Here is a 19,882-nt window from a genome sequence, read left to right as displayed (position 1 = left end):
GTGGATACACATTTGGATTGAAACATAGCCTATACGAAGTCATGGACATAATCAAGAAGGTATACAAGCTAGACCATATTATGCGACATAATTTAAGGACCACATACTGGATAAATTTTCTTATTTAATTTAGATTATTGTATGTTTCAAAGAATCTTCTAAAAATAATTTGTCAAACGCATCTTTATTCACGTTTCATACCGGTGAAAAAAGCAGATATCTGAACCAAAATTTTACCCTTCTGTTAGATAGATAATTTGGCAATACAGCATTATCAGTCATTTTTTGATAACTTTTTATCAGTTTATATTTGATATGTTAATAAATTCATCCATATGTTATGCAATACCAGTTGATTCATTTGCAATTTCACTTAGAGTAAATCAAAGAGCTACAAAAGTAATACGTATTTCATAGTTCTTTGAGTAAATTAAACAAACGCGCCCTTTTCTGTTTAGTACCTCTTTCGATGCCCACTTTTCAAATCATTCATTTTTGCAAAGACAGCGATGAGTCAATAAGTTATGAAGCTGTTTTAAACACTAACCTCGGACAAAAAAAAAAAAAAAAACAAACAAAAAAAAAAACAAAAACAAAAAAAACGACAGCTTGTGCTGGGGATATTTTAGAGGTATATAACCTAAGCAGTCGTGTACTAGTTATCTCCCTTACGGAAGTGATCATTCCCATAATTCTCGTTGCCAGCGCCGCCATTGTGAAGCGGAAGACGCAGAATTATTTAGAGAACAAAAGAACAAAGCCACATTTCTTACTCACCTTGTTGGTCATTAAATCTCTCATTCTAATTATATATTCGTTGTCTAAACCATGAGTGTCGCAAGTGCGGAGAGAAAAACAAAAAAGAAGGGCGGAGGCCTGTCTGGCTTGCTTAGAAAAGAACAAAAAGATCCCGTCACGGAAGAAGAACTATTGAAAAAAGATGTCATATGTCCAGATGACATATTAAGACTGAACAGAATCACAGAAGGTTAGAGTTTTGGTACATCATTTTTTCAAGCTGTATATTATGATGTTCTATATTTTGACTTGTAAATTATATGAAACTGTCTTTAACTGCATATGTGGCATACCGTTCATCTGTATCGTCTTGGCACTTGACATCTGACTTAACTGACGACATTAAATAAGGAATAACACAACAGAATATTTCTTTTCTTAACCTCAATCTTTCATGTCATAATATGCTTCAGTCACAATGTGAAAATGAATCAGATGTCATTCAAAAAGCAATTATTAACTATCAATCATTACCAGTTAGACTAATTTAGAAGGCTAAGATGCTTTCCTACAGAGGTGAAGGCCCCTGGTTCAAACACTTGCTCAGTGTTCATTCTAGGCCGTGCCATGGGGCCATTGGCGCATATTTTACCATATTGGTGCATAAATGTTTGCCCTATAGTGCCCATCGGGTGCACACTTTTTCAGAATCCATTTACGATTAGCTGTATGCGCCGACTTCCAGAAGTTGTGAATTGAATACGACTCTCCCGATGACGTAACGCGCATTTTCATTGGTGGATGTTAAAATAGTAGCCAGTCTCTGGTCGCCTAATAACAGACAGCTTTCAGTATTGCTATGTAATGGCGGACAAAAACACAGTTGCAATTCGAAGAAAAAAGAAATCCAAACATCCAAAAACAGCAGATGATGGAGAACAAATTTCCAAAGAAAGATGACATGTCCAAGACTGCTAGATTGCTCAGTAGCTTACCCACTAAGCAAGAATCAGGCGACAAACATTCATTCCGTAGTAGATGGCTGTCAGACTTTCCGTGGTTAGGTTTCGGTAATGATAAATATTATGACTTGTAATCATTATCTTTTAAGAACGGCGAAAGTAATACTTTGAACTCCATGTAAGAAAAGTGTTAAAAATACAGCCTTTCATTTCAAGTTAATGGAGTTTTTCTTTCATGGCCCCCGTTTTTTTCAAATGTCCCCAACTTTTTACCTCCATGGGGCCCTTTGACCCCACTTAAAAAATTTCTGGAATGAACACTGCTTGCTACTCCCATTGCGGTGTGTCCTTGGGCAAGGCACTTTAAAATTTACCTTTATCGTGTGTATGCTGTGTTCTCGTACTTCTGTGGCTCTTAACTGGCAAAGTTGCACATACGTGTCTAATGTGAGGAATTCAGATGTTGTTTTTTAACCAAAAGTAGCTGCAACCTTTCAACATGCTAAGACAAGAAATCAGCAAAATGTGACAAGACAATTAAAAAATCTCACCTCATGTATGTTGACATACATTGGTCTAAATCAGCTTGCAGCTTCTTGTTGAATCCGTGGCTCTTATTGGCTGATTGATGGTCTCTATGATGAAGGGTACCTCGACAAATTACCCTGCTCAGTATTTAGTTAGAGGACTGTTTATTGTGTCATTACAATTTTGTCACAATCCAGTGGGGTTTTTTTTCGGGTCGATTTGGGGCCAAATTTCGGCCTCAGTCCCAATGAGAAATAGTATGTTTTGTCCCAATTTTACCTTCAAAATTCCCAATTGAAAGAAAAAAAATGCCTGAAAATTTTAACAACATGACACAAAAGTAAGTTCCGAAATACATTATGTTGATGTTTATGTAAGTGGTTTTTGTTTTGTAAACAGTCAATTGTAGTTACTTCCCCTTAAGCTGCGTCATTGAAAGGCATGATAATGTAAGCGTCTGCTAATTGTAAACATGCCGCCTACAGTGTACGAAATTCAGATTTGAATCCACTAGCCCGTTCGGGCTACCAGATAGGAAATATTCCAAGCCTGCCACCAATTTCACTAGCCCGAACTTTAACACCTTAAAATACTTAAGTTTTGCACCATATAACATTTTGTTTTACAGACATCTCTATACATGTTTGAAGGAATAAAAAAGACATACAGTACATGGTTGCCATGTTTTCGAAAAATTTTAACTCTAATTACTCCAGTCCAGATCAGCATTGCCAGAGTCTAAAAGCATCGGACATGATACTCCTTGCCAAAACGAAATCTAAACTTTAACGCCTGATTTTTTAGGATCCGCACTCGCCAATTACTGCTACTCGGACTGTTGACAATTTGCAAGATGTAAAAATGAGTGCTGCATACACACACGCTGATAGCATAATTGAAGCTCCGCCTACTGCAGGTACTTGTGAGATTTTTGCGACAAGTGTGAAAGCTAATCAAATTATCCGTTACACTAGAGGTGATTGTATTCAGCCAATTAGCGCTGCAGTTACGTCTTTGACACTTTGCGTTTGTCAACACGTGAGAGTGCAAAAAAACAACAATAATTCAATAAGCGTTTCTCAGTCTGGACGATGCGTGATGCCTTCTTAGTGTTTATTAATGGAGATCATATGTTATCACGATGCTATACTCGTTTAATTAGCATGATTTTTTAAACAAATTATGAAAATTCTGTAGCCTGGTTTGGCTTGTATCTGCGGAAAATCGGTAGCCCGAGCTGAAATTTGGTAGCCAGAGGCTATCAGACTACCGCGAATTCCGAACACTGTGCCTACAATTGTAAGTATTATATACAAAGAAAGTCAATAAAAGTGATGCTAAAAGTACGTAAAAATTGATGTTTTGTTTGTCAGACAAACCTTAAAACTACAGATTCGTGTACCACTCAAATTATTAAACCTACAACGGCTATGTCTAGTCAATTTGAAACCAAAAGTAAAAATAAAGAAAAACTAACAATAATAGCGTCAGTGACGACTGATTCAGGTAGCGATCTAAGTTATAATGAAACACGAGATACAGTCATGTCTGTTGTATTGCATGAGATGAATATTTGCTTGTAGAAGTTTTTTTTTATATTTTTAATGAATGAATATGATAACTGTACTATCTTTTACCATAAAACTTGCCTAAAAAGTATTGTTAGTTCATTAATTCTGAAATATTATAAAATCCCAATTTGTGTGTTTTACGACGCATTTTCCCCAATTGTAAAGGCCCCGGCCCCATTTCCAAACTAGTGGGGAAAAAACACTGCAATCGGTTTAGGCCAGCATTTTTTAATTTTCTGGTTTACAGATTCGTGTACCGCTCAAATTATTAAACCTACAACGGCTATGTCTAGTCAATTTGAAACCAAAAGTAAAAATAAAGAAAAACTAACAATAATAGCGTCAGTGACGACTGATTCAGGTAGCGATCTAAGTTATAATGAAACACGAGATACAGTCATGTCTGTTGTATTGCATGAGATGAATATTTGCTTGTAGAAGTTTTTTTATATTTTTAATGAATGAATATGATAACTGTACTATCTTTTACCATAAAACATGCCTAAAAAGTATTGTTAGTTCATTAATTCTGAAATATTATAAAATCCCAATTTGTGTGTTTTACGACGCATTTTCCCCAATTGTAAAGGCCCCGGCCCCATTTCCAAACTAGTGGGGAAAAAACACTGCAATCGGTTGAGGCCAGCATTTTTTAATTTTCTGGTTTACGGGAGCGCCGACCCTATTTTTTGACAAAACAAAATAAAAATAAAAGTCATTTTCAGTACTTTTATTTTCATTTTACCCGCCGACTGTCCGTAATTGCTGCTGCCAAAAATAAAAGTTTAACTGTATGGTAGAGGTTTTTAATCTAGATCAGTAGACGCATGAAAAATGGCGGCCTGCATAAATGTAAATTGTGTGAAATTAAATTGGAAAAATATACACGTTAACAGACAATAATCTTTGGAATAAGTTGGCAGAGATAACAAGTGTTGTAAAGAAATTGGATCTGAGTAGAAATAACGGCACCTAAAGCTCAACATTAGGAGTAATCACCTACGAAAAATGGCCTTCACAATCAGTATTAAAGCTGTCCAGATGTTGAAAAATCTGGCGTATCACATGTACAAGATTTGTTGTCTGTATATTATAATTGGACAACGATCGAATTCATGTGGGACTATCAGAAAAATACCACAATTGATAAAAAGGAAAGAAACCAAAGAAATGGCAAAATGGAAAAGCAAAAGTGAGTATCAACTTGCTAAACATATTTTTTTTGTACTTTGAAGTCTTGAGGGTTAGAGAAGAAAAACTAACTAATACCACAATTTTCAGTAGTTCTGTTCGAAACAAAGTGCAATTTCGATGTAAAATGACATATCCCTGCAAATGCTTGACAATGCTACATGTGATAAAAGATTCAAACTAGTCAAAATAACTGGACCGTCAAATTAACGGTTGTTTAATATTTGTGACGGGCAATCTAATCCAGTGGATATATTGGCCACATATAAAAGATTATCTCAATAGTTCCTAGGATCAAGTTCTAGCCAGGTACTATAACTCAAAAGATAATTATGAAACATGAAACTCTGAGCAATATATAATTTGTCATGTTCCCTTAATAAAGTATACCGACAAAATCTGTAAGAAGACCCTTTGAAAGTATGTTTGGGACAAACATTCAGACACTATATGCCACATGTGCCTTTGACACTGAGGAACACATAATGACATATCCAATAATAAATGTTTTTTCGGACTCATAACTTATTAATTCCAAGTCCCATCTCAGTGAAGAGTCTTAAAAATCTCTGATATTGTTGTCTGAACATCGGCTAATAAGGTTGTTATTTTGTACACATTTTAGCAGAACCAAAATTCAGATTGTTTTGACTTGTCGTACAATATAGGTGGCACTGACAGTCAGCAAAATATAATATTCAAGCCACTGAAACTTAACCAAAGCAATTTAATTTTAAAGCCAGTGTCATTGAGTGTGCATAATATTTATCAATTCATAATTTTTCATTTCTAGTATGACAATGCCTATCTTTTAAGACTCCCTCTCCAGCCAATCAATATGCATGTATGCAGGATGCAGACCTGAAGTAGTCATTGCATATACCCATTTTAAAGCAGTTTTTATTCATGTTTAAATAATATATATTATGCACTGGTCTTACGATATGATAATGTCAACTGTGGTATATGTATATTTAATAATGAGTCTATTTTTACTTCAAAATAGATGCATACAAAAACACAGATAGTGCATATCCTTTGGTGACTTTGAAAATGGCATTATTCATACAAGCTACACATAAAGAAAACAAAAGTATACTGAGATGATGAGATATAAACCAGTTCAGAATAGGTCATTTGTGAGTGTGTATGCAATTTAAGCTTGCAAGCTTCGTTTTCTGTGGTTTACAAAAAATAAAAAAATTGTATCCTTTTGGATGTTTTATTTTTATTTATTTGGTCGACTGCTCAAAATTGGGACTTTTATTTTTATTTGACCCCCTCGACCCTAATTTTTTGAAAAATCTCCCGTAAACCAGAAAATAAAAAAATGTTGGTCTTATTAATAATTGCAAAATTACGAATGATTTTGGGAAGATGCATGATTTATGCATTACTACATATATTTAAGTAAATAAGCTAAACCCGTTTTAGAGACCGTACCATTACGATTAAAAACTGTAAACAACGGACTCTGTCAATGAATCTTTGGAATGAATGAATGACAGTCAATCTTAGTCATAATACTGATTGACATAGAATGCTAATGACTCCATGTGTTACAGAAAGGTATTTAGTTTGTGAAAATGTACTCCTGTTCAGTGTACACACCAGATATTTTGCCAGTAAACCAGAAGGTCAGGGGCATGGTAATTGATTTACTGGAGCTAAGTATTGCACTAGAACTTGATTTATTCTACCTGATACTTATCTAACATGTTCCAATTCACTACAGTAGCGACGGTGTATTTTGAGGAGATGGTCACAGGGCCCACATCCACTCAACACCCTTAAAATCTGTTGGATTTTGATAGTTTAATGTTGATACAATTTTTTTATGCCCCACAAGGGAGGCATATTAGTTTTCAACTGTCCGTCCGTTCGTCACAACGTTAACTTTTTGCATGAAGGCAACGTTAACTTTTTGCATGAAGGCACTTTACTCGTGAACCACTGCACCCAGGACCTACAAACTTCACATGCTGATAGTACTTATTGAGTACACGACCCCTACTGACATTGGGGTCACCATGTCAAAGGTCAAGGCGCTGCAGGGGCATTTGTCACCATTAGTGACAGCTCTTGTTTTCTTATATAAGCGGTACCGAATATCGGACCTGTTCACAATTGCAAACGATCTTTCACAATTTCAAACGATCTTTCACAATTTCAAATTGAGTCTGCTGGACGGTCATTCACATTTGGTTTGGAAACCACTAGAAATAGTAGAAAAACATAAGTAAAGCATTATTTTATGGAGGCTGCCATGTTTGCATTGCCTACTGGTATTAATCGTACCGCGCTTGTGCATTGGGAAACACGGTTTCTAAGATTGGAATATGATGTACTGGGTACCCAGAAGGGTGAAATTTTCCACCACTCGCAAGACTCTACAGCACGGTAAGAGCTGAAGACGTTTGTTATCAACTTTTGCAAAGAAATCAAGATTTCGTCACCCTATCAGAGATATGAATTAACACTCGCCAGTGCAACCAGCTAGTTGAGTCAATTTTCTAAGATAGTTGCCCAGCCGGCGAATGGCTTTCGATTCTTCTAATGTCAATATTCTGGGTTTTCCAAGACTGTCTTAATTAACATGATTAATATGCACATCATCACTCAGAACGACCAATTAAAATTACTCATATATACTAAGGCCAATCGGCATATGCGGATTATTTTCTCCGTCACCAACAATGGCTGCGCCCATAGAACGGCCGGTTGCGGCGACAAAAAGAAATATCAAAATTATGAAAAGTCCTAAAGGCCAAAGAGGACTTTAAATGAAAAATGGGCTGTTAACATAGACCAATTTTTGTTCAGATGGTGGCTATATATATAATTTCTTGATAGTTTGCGATTCCTGTAACCGACAATGTAAAAAAAATACTAAAATTCAGATTTCCATAAACGTGCAACCTCAATCAAAAATGCTCATAACAACCCGTATCCTCCTCTAGTGCTGCAAAAATCATTCAAACTTTAAATTAAACAGAACAGAACAGAACAGAAGTTTTATTTTGACTTAAGCATACAGCTCATCGTCCATTAAATACATCAATGTTTGCGAGGCTGTGTCATATGTTAAGAATATGTCATGCACTGGTTGTTAACAACTATCCTCTTCTAGATTTTGACTGGCTATGCGAGTTTGATGGGTGTTCTGTATTTAAGAAATTGATGTATTTTGGCAGGAATCAAATTACAAGACTTATTATTAAGTATGTAGATCTAAAGCACTGTTATTATATTTTTTCCGCAAATAATAGCTGGGCCCCTAGGACTTGCCTGTAAGGAGCCCAGATGGCTAATAGGGTCTGAGTATTATCCCTGCCTATATTATTGACCCTTGAATGTTGATTCATAGTGCATTTGGGTACAGAACGTTAATTTGTAGAGCATTTAGGTATCGGGTACAAATCATTTAAATGGTGTCCTCATTTGTTTTGGAATAATTTCGCGTCATCACTAATTTCGCCATATCTGACATGGGCAACCTACTGTAAAAGCACATATTTTTGCTGGGTCAAAATTTCACGAATTGGAAATTTTGATAATCTTCGCGAGATTTAATATTCACAAAATTGTAAAAATGGTATCCTACTTGAATTAGGATTATACTAATGATGAATATTTACGTGAAGATTAATTTTCGCGAGATATAGACTCTCGTGAATATAGCGAAAATTAAACCCTTGTGAAAATTTCTGCTTTTACAGTATGTGGTGTTGACATGTCAAAGTTTGTGACCTATTTTATGCATGCTAACGAAGAAAAATTCTTATCTGCAGTTATCTTGCTAAATATCTGTCAATATTTATTAAAATCGTATTTTCACATATCTTTTGCAGAAATAAAAAAACAATATTAATTAAGCAAGTATTTAGCAATGTTTACAAGTTTGTCTACCAGCCGCTACACATTATGCAAATGACCAAACGGGTATGGTTGGCCTGTTTCAGGGGCCACTAGTGTTAAAAGTACTTGATGGATCTACATCAAACGTTGTCAGTAGCTTCATTGAAGTTTTCCCTCCAAATTTTATTTGCCCACCATCATCAGATGGTGGGCTATTTAAATCACTCTGTGTCTGTGGTCCGTTTGTTCGTCGGTAAGTCCGTCCATCCATTAACAATTTCTCATTATCGCATCTCCTTAGAAACTATTTGGGGGATTTTGACCAAATTTGTCAGAATGATGTATTGGTACCCTAGTTGTGTCCCCCTGAAAATCAGACTGGTTCAACAAATTTTGAGTGAATTATGGCCTTTTGTTATCCCCCGATGAAAGTCGGAGGGATATAGTTTTGGCGTTGTCCTTCGGTCCGACGTCCGTGCCTCTAAACTGGGATTACGGGCCATTTTAGTAGCCTAGAGGTGAGTAGGGGGCCTTTTATAAACAAGGGGCCATGGCCCTCTGTTTTTTGCTGTAAATGAGTCATAGGGCCTCAGGGGAGGTAAAAACTGTGTTTTCAAGAAATGGCCTATTAGTAACACAATGTGTCCGAAACTAGGGGGGAGGACCCTTAAGGGGCAGTTTTGGTTGATCAGCAGGTTATTGGGGGCCAACAAAAAATAATTCTTCTTCATTATAAAAGACCTTCAAGGGTCAGTAATTTGGGGTGAGCAGAAATGTTATTTATTCATTTTGTATAGGATTTCCAAGTTTTCTGTATTCTAGATTTCTTGTTCTTCTGGCATCTTGTAAAATCTCTAGTTGTTAAAAACAATTTGTAGGAATAGAAAATACACAGGTATTCTCTATTCTCTTTCATCTTGTCATTTCTCTGTTGATAAAAATGTCCTTTTAGAGGACAGATAATTAATGGTTTAGAGATGCTTCAGTTTATGCCATATAAAGTAAGAAAACCTTTAATCAATATTTATTAAGCAGAGAAAACGAGAAGTGCTGTGAACTTGCAAAACACATGATTAACATAAAATACAGATGTGTTACAATAGATTTTAATCTTGAAGTTAAGGCCTTTACAATTTATTTTTTCTGCTTAAACTGATTTTTTTCAGTTTTCAGTTTTATTTATGATCCTTGGCATATTATATACATGTGGTTAAAACAGGTGAAATGAGAGAATTGTAGCAAGACAGTATATTTGTACATGACTGAAAGAAAATGGACCTACTATTTATAATGGCCACCAGGCATCATTTGCATGGCAATGGACTCTTGCAGGAATTATTGGCCTGACAGATGTGAAGAAGTTTAATCTATGATTTTACATGAATCTTAAAATGAGCCATGCCATGAGAAAACCAACATAGTGGGTTTGCGACCAGCATGGATCCAGACCAGCCTGCGCATCTGCGCAGTCTGGTCAGGATCCATGCTGTTCGCTTTTAAAGCCTACTGCAATTAGAGAAACCGTTAGCAAACAGCATGGATCCTGACCAGACTGCGCGGATGCGCAGTCTGGTCTGGATCCATGCTGGTCGCAAAGCCACTATGTTGGTTTTCCCATGGCACGGCTCAAATGATGTTTAATTTTGACTTTTTATGTTTTTCAGATTATCTGTGTCCACCAGAAGCTAACATATATGGTATAGATTTCACACGGTTTAAGTTACGAGATATGGATAGTCAGACAGTGCTGTTTGAGGTTGCTAAGCCACCACCTTCAGGTAATTTTGGATACAGTCTTTATATCCTGAATGAAGGTAATGATAAATTTACCGGTATATCAGTATAATTTGATATCCATGGTTCGCACAAGCCATGAAAAGTCCTTGAATTTGATGCCTACTCCTTGAAAACTACTTGAATTTTGTAACAGTCAGAAACTACTTAAAAACTACTTGAATTTAGGAAAAAACGTACAAAAGATGGCAAATAGTCCTTAAATTCGTCGGGTGCGAAGTGAAAACGGACCAATATTATAAACGGACCAAAATAAACTAAAAAACGACGAAAAAACAACAACCGTTACCGCCATTAGGGTCTGCCACGGAGTCGGCGATAGTACGGTACCGTACTGTACTGGACGGGTTTTATGCTCTTTCAAGTAATTTTCACACTGTAATTTATCCGCGATGCGTAAGGTCATTTTTCCAGGAAGAAAAACATGAGTTCTAAAATGTACAATTGTGTCTTTTCGCAAAAGTGGCTTACTGATGACAATTATAAACATTGGCTACGGGAATTCAAAGGCGAAAAACGAAAATGCCTTTGTGTTTTTTGTGACAAGATAATCGACATCGCTGCTATGGGAGGAAGTACATTAAAATCACATTCCAAAAGCGAAAAACATAAAAACAGCTCTGCCATGAGAAGTTCGACTGAAACAATTGATGCTTTTTTCGCTCCTCAGCATGTAAGAGAGTAGTGATGGGCCTATTAGCGGATATAATCGATTGACGGCTAGAAAAGTCCAACCGATTCCGATAATCGATTATGTTTTCTCGGAGTCGATAGCGGGTACGAATCTACACGGGTATGAACGAAGGTTTCCGAAGGGAAATACGGTGCGTGAGAATTTATGTTTACCTAGAAATATCCGAAATATGGACTACCTGCATACACAACGGATAAAACAGAAGTATGCCGACAATCAAACGTTAGTATTTCGTTTCAGTTATCCAATGAAAATGGATTTAACATCTTACAGTTAGGCACAGCTGATAACATGGCGGCGTCCATAGCGTCAATAAAAGTGGGGCAAAATAAATTAGAGAAACTTTGATAAATTTTCGTATTTTACAACGGTATGCCCGAGGGAATTTATCTGTTGAAACTGGACACTAATGCCGTCAAATTTCCGTGTCCATGATGTAATTTCAATGGAAAGAACTTTGGTGTTTTTATGCAGTTGCAGTTGTCATCGAGTTGTCATGATTTTTTTTCTGCCGAAATTCCGTTTACCCAGTACCGCTGACCAGTGTACATAAAAATAATAATTGAAACAGATTAAACTCTGATTTTTATCTGATCATTTTTTTTCCAAGCTTCATGACATTGTTATATGCCATAGCAACAAGTAGTTGGAACATGGTGCTACTCAGTAGTGTCAGGCTATGGTAACCATTGTATGAAAATATTTATATTACCGAAAAATAACTGAATTCATTTAATGATTTTCTACAATCACTATTTTTGTCAGCCAGAGAAAGACTGAAATATCTGTACTTTCTTCCTGTATGCTAGATATGTTACAGGTACAGGTATACCAGTCAACTGTCACAAATGACAGCTATGAGTCTATGATACATGTACACCAGATTGCAATTTATTGTTGTTTCCCTGTCTGCAACTAATTAGTCATTACTAAACAAGTTTCTGTTTACCAGGAACCAGCTTTAAAACATCTGATTAATGGTAGTTCTTTATTTTTCAAAAGAGCATATGAATTTTAAGTAAAACAGTCACTTTAAAGACATGACTATCTGAATAAACAGGTATGAAAATAAATAACATTCAACCGATTATTTTTCCGATACATCGCATCGGTTTGCTAACCGATTCCAACCGATAATCGGTTGGAGTTTTCCAACCGATGTCCCATCACTACAAGAGAGTCAACACATGATATAAATAATAACGACTTGACAATACCGCCCCCGCCCCCACCTACTGTGAAAATACATAAATCTTGTGTTACATTGTTTAATTTTGTCCTAAATTGGATTTAAATTGGTTATTTCATGTCTCAGCAACAGTGACATTGCGCCCATTTTAGTCCTTGAAAATGGAGGAAAACTACTTGAAAACTCCTTGAAAACTACTTGAATTTTTTTTGGGAAGGTCTGTATGAACCATGATATCACTATAAAAGCAGACACGGCTGAAAACCCCTACCCTCAGCTCTTAGCGACAGTGCAGACCATGATCAGACTTCACTGGCAGCAATTTTTGCTACGTTTAGCAGCCAAGTTACAACAACTCGGCAAAGAGGGAGTTCGTAAGGGGAATAAATGCAAGTAGACACATTACATCAATATAGTCTCTTACGTTGTACGACATTTCTGATGTGCTATCATTAGGGGGTCAAAAAGAGTAGATCTACTTGCCAAACCAACATATTTTGGAGATGTTTAAGTCTTAGCAGTACAGTATGACTGAGTCACAAATTTTCATAAGGAAATAGGATACTGCGATACTGCTTTTAGGCATAGATTATTAAAACCTTGCCTTTAAATTGTTTTTAGGACTATCTTGGGCTTATTTAGTAAATTTTTTCCAAAAGTTTCCATTTGAGAAACAAAGGGAATTAGGGATGCAGATTGCAGAGCAGTAATTAATCTTACCTTGTCTTAATAGATGATATGATTTAAGGTTAAGAAAAGCAGGACAGAGGGTGCAAATAGACTTGAAGAGGCATATGTTGAAATATCTTAATGTCTGCAGAAATTCCTCATCTTTGGTGTGAGAGCTGACAATGATGAGATGGTGTTAAATGTTTTGTACGGTGTCAGCATCTATTCTTGTACTGAGGGATGTGGTGTAGAGACAAAAGAATGATCATAGGTTTTATCTTTAAGATGTTGTTGCATCATGTCTTATAAATGAAATTTGAAAGAACAAATGGGTCAGCAAAATTTACATACTGGTACTTTTGATTGAGATATAAACCATTGATAACCACAGTATTTTTCATTGTATCATCCTTTACAGACAATGGTGAGCCAGAGTATGACCAAGAGGACATGGATCCAAATGCAGGAAGATTTGTACGCTACCAGTTCACACCTCAGTTCCTTAAGCTGAAAACTGTTGGCGCCACGTAAGTTATCCGTGTATATTTGTTCATTTTTAGCTGGATAATTCATTAAAACCTCCCACTCTTGTTTCAGCCAATAACACAAGGTTACTGCATCAGGTTCCATTACTCTAATTGAATGTTATCAAAATTAACTCACTTTTTGGTCTTAGAAAATCTACATTGAACTTGTTGATGCAAATTGTTCTCCATGTAAATGCAGATCTTTAACTGAAACTTCATACAAGTTATTGAGGTGGATAGAACATGGTGAGAAGTGCATCACCCATAACTTTGAATTGTATGTTGGCAAAATTCTGCCCTATTTGGGCCGTATGCATATACAGGGCTCTCGCGAGTGGGCGACTTGAGCGAAATAGGCGCTCTAGAACTTCAAACTTCGCTCAAATCTAACCTCAAAGCGAAATGCAAGTCGCCCGATTTTCTTTGATTTCCGCACTCACTAATTAGTGCTACCCGGACTGTTGACAATTTGCACGGTGTCATATCGAGTGCCGAATACACAAACACACGCCGGGAGCATAATTTAAGCTCCGCCTACTTCAGGTACTTGCGAGATTTTCCCCGAGAAGTGTGAAAGCGAATCAAATTATCCGATACACCTCGTTGATTGTGTTCAGCCAATTAGCGTCGCGTTTACATCTTTGACACTTCGTTCTTAATTGTCAACATGTTTGAGTGCAAAAAGCAAAGTTTTTTTAAAGAATCTGCTGATTAACCATGCGATTAATTGGAATTTGGTACACAATTATTTGTTATCTATGATAAAAGAACGACATGTAATGTATAAACTATGTTTAAATTGACTTCCATCGATGAATTTATTTGAATATGTATTTCTAGATTACTCAGTTTACTTTCAGTTTTATTCGAGTGAGATACTGACATTCCTCGGTGAATGACTCGGTGTTAATAATAAACACTTCATACAAGATATAACCAAAATTCGGCGGGTTACATTTACAGAATCGGCTTGAATTTTGAAAACGACTTTTTTCAGAATTTTTTAACGAAACAATAACCACTGTATGGGAAATGATCTAACTAAGAAAATGAATGGTCACATCAATACTTTTTATCAAAAACATTACAGCCACCTTTCAAATCACTCAACATCATTGCAGTAGGAAAAGTCTTCCCACTTCTCCCTAAAGTCTCCTCACTTCTCCCTAAATCAGCTTGAGGGAGAAGTGACTTCTCCCAAAAAATTGGACCTAGCTAGACCCCTGATATACCTTAGATATAAAATCCATTTTACTGACAAGCTATGGAATAATCGAGTATGCTGTCATTAGACAGCTCTTGTCTTATTGTGTAAGGAGCAATTAAAATTCTGTCTGTACTGTTTTCCATCTTAGACCAGAGATGTTATTTTATGGTTTAATCTTTGAAGTTTTTTTATCTGTTAATAGAATTGAAACAAATCAGCAATGAAAACTATTTTTTTGTCTTCTTTATGTCATGGTATTGTGAATGTTTCAGAGAAGACTTTCTTGTGTTGGTCTTTTTTCATACATCAAGGTTAACCAACTAACTAGTTATAATGTTTGTAATCAGAGTAAAGTGTATTGTCAGGAATTTTATAGTGAACACATTCAAGGTTAACCAAATTGTTACATGTTTGTTTACAGGGTAGAGTTTGTTGTCCCAGATCATCCAGCGGTCAGATTGAAGGTTAATCAAATTGTTGTGCTTGTTTATAGGGTAGCGTTTGTTGTGGGGATCAGCCAGTTGAGCACTTTCGTGGTTATAGTTTTACCATGTTTGTTTACAGGGTAGAGTTTGTTGTTGAGGAACAGCCATTGAGCAGATTCAGGGTTTACCAAAATCTTAATATTTGTTAACAGGGTAGTTTGTTGTCCAGGAACAGCCAGTACTCATTCAGGGTTAACCAAATTATTACATATCTGTTTACAGGGTAGAGTTTGTTGGGGATCAGCCAGAGCTCATTCAGGGTGAATCAGATTGTTACATGTTTGTTTACAGGGTAGAGTTTGTTGTGGGAGAGCAGCCAGTGCTCATAAAGGGTTAACCAAATTATTACACATCTGTTTACAGGGTAGAGTTTGTTGTTGGGGAACAGCCAGAGCTCATTCAGAGTTAACCAGATTGTTACATGTTTGTTTACAGGGTAGAATTTGTTGTGGGAGAACAGCCAGTGCTCATTCAGGGTCAACCAGATTGTTACATGTTTGTTTACAGGGTAGAGTTTGTTGTGGGGGAACAGCCAGTGCTTATTCAGGGTTAACCAGATTGTTACATGTTTGTTTACAGGGTAGAGTTTGTTGTGGGAGAACAGCCAGAGCTCATTCAGGGTTAACCAGATTGTTACATGTTTGTTTACAGGGTAGAGTTTGTTGTGGGAGAACAGCCAGTGACCAAGTTCAGGATGATAGAGAAACATTACTTCAAGGATCGTATGTTGAAGTGCTTTGATTTTGAGTTTGGGTTCTGTATACCACACAGTCGCAATACAGTAGAACATATATACGAGTTCCCACAACTCGATCAAGATGAAAGTAAGTTTCAGAATACAGCATAATTATAAACTAGCTTAGTGTTAGATACTGTTTCTTCTTTTGTTAGTGTAATGTTTATTCACAGAAAAAAAAGTAGCAATTTAATAGTCACGGCCGATTGCTAATAGATTAAACTCTGTAAAAGTTTTAACATTCATGATATAAAGTTCTGTCTTTATTGAGGCCTGTATAATATACATTTTATGTTTTTCTTTATGAGAACTGTAACACTGTTAAATCATTAATATTGGTGGGGAATTAATTTTCTTGGATTTAATGGTTGCGTCGTTCCGCAAAATTAAATCTCGACGAACAAAGTGCCTATATCTTCAAAATATAAAATCCAGGATTTCAAATCCACATAGAATTCAAAGCCATGAAATATCATCTCCAAATTAAATGATTTCACAGTGCTGCTTTTGGGCTATATATGGCTTTATAAAAGCTTTTCAAATAAAAATAAAATGATATTGATATATTTCAGTACGAGAAATGATCGATTGTCCGTACGAGACTAGGTCAGATAGTTACTATTTTGTGGAGGATAAACTCATCATGCATAATAAAGCAGATTATGCTTACAATGGAGGTACCTGAGACTACAGCATGTGTCCGTTCGTCTGTGTGTGTGAGTGAAACGAACAAACTTCATCATAGAATATAGGACAAGTTTGTATAGGAATGAATGTGAATATACACTGTATACCGATGTTGATGATACAAAGATTGGATCTCCATGGAAACCATCAGCGTATATTCCTACTGGTTGCACAGGAAATGGTCCGATATTAGATGGAGAATTAACACCAGCTAATTGATTAGCTGTAAAGCTGATTTTTTATACCTGCATGTTAATTTTTGTTTATACCATAACATTAAAACAGATAAAACAGTGCTGTAACTGTCTGAAGATGTGTACATTTAAGAATTATTTGAAACAGACTCACTGAAGATCTGACATGTGTATTCATCTAACTTTACGAAAATTATTCAGTGAAAAAAAAGTTTTAATACTCTGATGGGTTGGTTCTCCATTATATTTAGCAATAGCATTGTCACTGGTTGATGGTGATGAAGAAAACTTACAAAAGAATTCTCAAACTTACATGCAAAATTGACTTTTATTGTATGAACTATAAATAATGAATTTTGATTGGCCAGAGTGAGGTTGGTTGTACACAAAAAACTGACTTATGTTGACCAGTTATTTCTATATACTGCAAAACAGAGAAAATTTATTATGGAACAGGCATGTATAAACACTGCATTTTATTATACACTTAAGTTTATATCGAGCCTTTGAGATATATATATCTATATATATTCATGGTTTCTTTTGTAAGTTAATATATAACAATATATATAAATATATACAAATGGCAAAATCAGGTAAAAACAGTTGATACAAAACAAAAACAAACTGGCATTACAAAAAAACTGTGCAGAAAATTATAATTTTGCATGACATATTGTTACTAAAAACGTTAATCAAAATGGTCACTGTGACTGGACCAGTTTTTTTCAGTTTTGAAAAACTGCTTAAAGTTGTGTGCAGTCACGTAAGTTGCAGGTCAAACTGGTCAGTGAGAAATCCTTATTTATTCTTTGTATTATGTAATATGATACTATTATGATGTTTTCAGCAGTGTAGTATACTGTGGTGTGCACCTCGGTCAGTAATTTTTCTGATGTAGTTCATGTCGTACTGCACTGCGGAATATTCCATAATTGACTAATATTTCGCATATATTTTAGGCGCTCAGTTGTTTTAGGCTGGAAACATGTTGTAGCACCTTTCATTACAAATTAAGGTCTTTCTGAAACATTTTACAGCTTGTCATAGGTTCTATTAGGGAAATTTTACTGGTTTTTTTTTCCTTCATAGGAAAATATGTTTTGCATTTTAGTTTTAAATGTGTGACTGATGTATGAATTTTTTATGCATAATGTGCAATGTGTAGAAATCAATCGTGTGAAACTACACAAGTTTGACATTAATGTCCTGAAATTGTTGTTAGCTTCATATATTGTACATGTACTATACTTTTTTATATTATAAAGTTTTATTGATGTTGATAATGTTATTTAAAGATCATTTTGACTGTGCATACATAACGGTGTATGCATTATGATACATATGTGTAATGTATTTCAATATGCTGTGCCTAGAAATGTTTGTACAAATTTTAATTCAACTTCGGAAGCAAACTGTCGAAAGATTGTATCAAAACATAAAAGAAACATGCATCTATAAAGCTGTACATACATAAAAGAGCAGGACTCTCCTTTGAAGTTGCTGTATAAACATTGGTAAAGGTTTTAGTATATATACATATCAGTTAACTGTCTTAACATTTTCTTTTTTTTTTTTGCTAAAAAAATCTCAGATTAAATAAGACGGGCAATTTCCTCTGTAAAAGGGTTATGTATGCGACAGAATTGTAAAATGTCGAAACTGAATTTGTTTTTGTTTGAAAATTTGTAGGAATATTTTTAGGTAGCGTATATATTAATAATTTTATAGAAATAATTTTATATGTATTCATTTGTCTCAATTTCTCATGGATTTATTTGGCCTTTAATCGTGCCATTATATCAACTTTTGTAAGATTTCAAGTTAAGGGACCAGTCTGAAACATTCCATTAGAACTTTAATCAACCTTTTTCCTCTAGTGTTTTACATGTTACGTGTTTTTAAAATCAACATTTTGATACAACTACCGTAAAACCTGTCTTAAGCAGCCAACCAAGGGAGTGGGAAAAAGTGGCTGCTTTCAACAGTTGGCTGCTTAATGCATGTAATTTATAGAATGAGTAACCATTTTGGGAAATGAGACACTGGCTGCCTAAGACAGGTCGGCTGCTTAATGGAGGTGAAGTTTATGAAAGTTTATGAAGTCTACAGGTATTAATTGTACATAAGTGTGATGAAATCCAAAGTCGCTGTGAAACAGCATTTTCTATTAATGTCTAAAAAATTCATAGCAATAAATAGAAATTCAGATTTCTTGTTAAAACATGATTGTTGGGTCATTAATACTCTTTGGGGTAATTAATTAGTAGGTGAGTTGGTAACTTAAACTTAAAGTTTGGATCATGACAAAGCGGAGATATTTTCATTTATTTGCAAAAGACATATCCTTTTTGATGAATAAGCATTTTTTCCCCCTTAAAAATGGCATTGAGTATGAAGTTTATTACAGCCTTTATGAAGAATTTACCTCGCATTATTATGCTTTTATACCATTCCAAATTTTAATAGCTCATGTTTTTACTCCAGCTACAGTATTTCAGTATAGAATGGTAATTTATTACAGAGTTCTTTTCTTGCAATAGAAGAAAAGTTTTTGTCCTTTAGGAATTTGTTGTACAGTTGAAACTCAGTATCTTGAATTCAAAGGGATTGAGCGTTTTAGTTAGAGATAACTAAAATTTGACTTAAAATGATATTTTTTGGACGTTTTTTTTTCGGGATCAGGAAGTTTGTGTCAATATAGCCAGAATTTTGAGATAAGAGATTTTGAGATAACAGGTTTAAAATGTATTTATTATTTTTAAGAGAGACAGTGCAATTACTGTAAAGAAATTTAGACAGCTATACCTTTGTAAGGCATTACAAAATTTACAGTAAGTTTGTAGAATAGA

At 35.3% G+C, this 19,882-nt stretch overlaps 1 protein-coding gene across 1 annotated transcript; it reads left to right on the top strand.

Annotated features, from left to right (window-relative positions):
* Window positions 1-687: 687 nt before the first annotated feature.
* On the top strand, window positions 688-18,772 carry LOC123535474 (protein unc-119 homolog B-like). Its single transcript, XM_053543980.1, has 5 exons — window positions 688-988; window positions 10,513-10,626; window positions 13,613-13,721; window positions 16,065-16,237; window positions 16,722-18,772. The coding sequence occupies exons 1-5, from the start codon at window positions 829-831 to the stop codon at window positions 16,832-16,834; spliced, it is 669 nt and encodes a 222-aa protein (XP_053399955.1). The 5' UTR covers window positions 688-828; the 3' UTR covers window positions 16,835-18,772.
* Window positions 18,773-19,882: the final 1,110 nt, after the last annotated feature.

Source organism: Mercenaria mercenaria, chromosome 5 (assembly GCF_021730395.1).
Source record: "Mercenaria mercenaria strain notata chromosome 5, MADL_Memer_1, whole genome shotgun sequence".
Lineage (NCBI taxonomy): Eukaryota > Metazoa > Mollusca > Bivalvia > Venerida > Veneridae > Mercenaria > Mercenaria mercenaria.
This window is presented reverse-complemented; position numbering and strand designations above follow the sequence as displayed.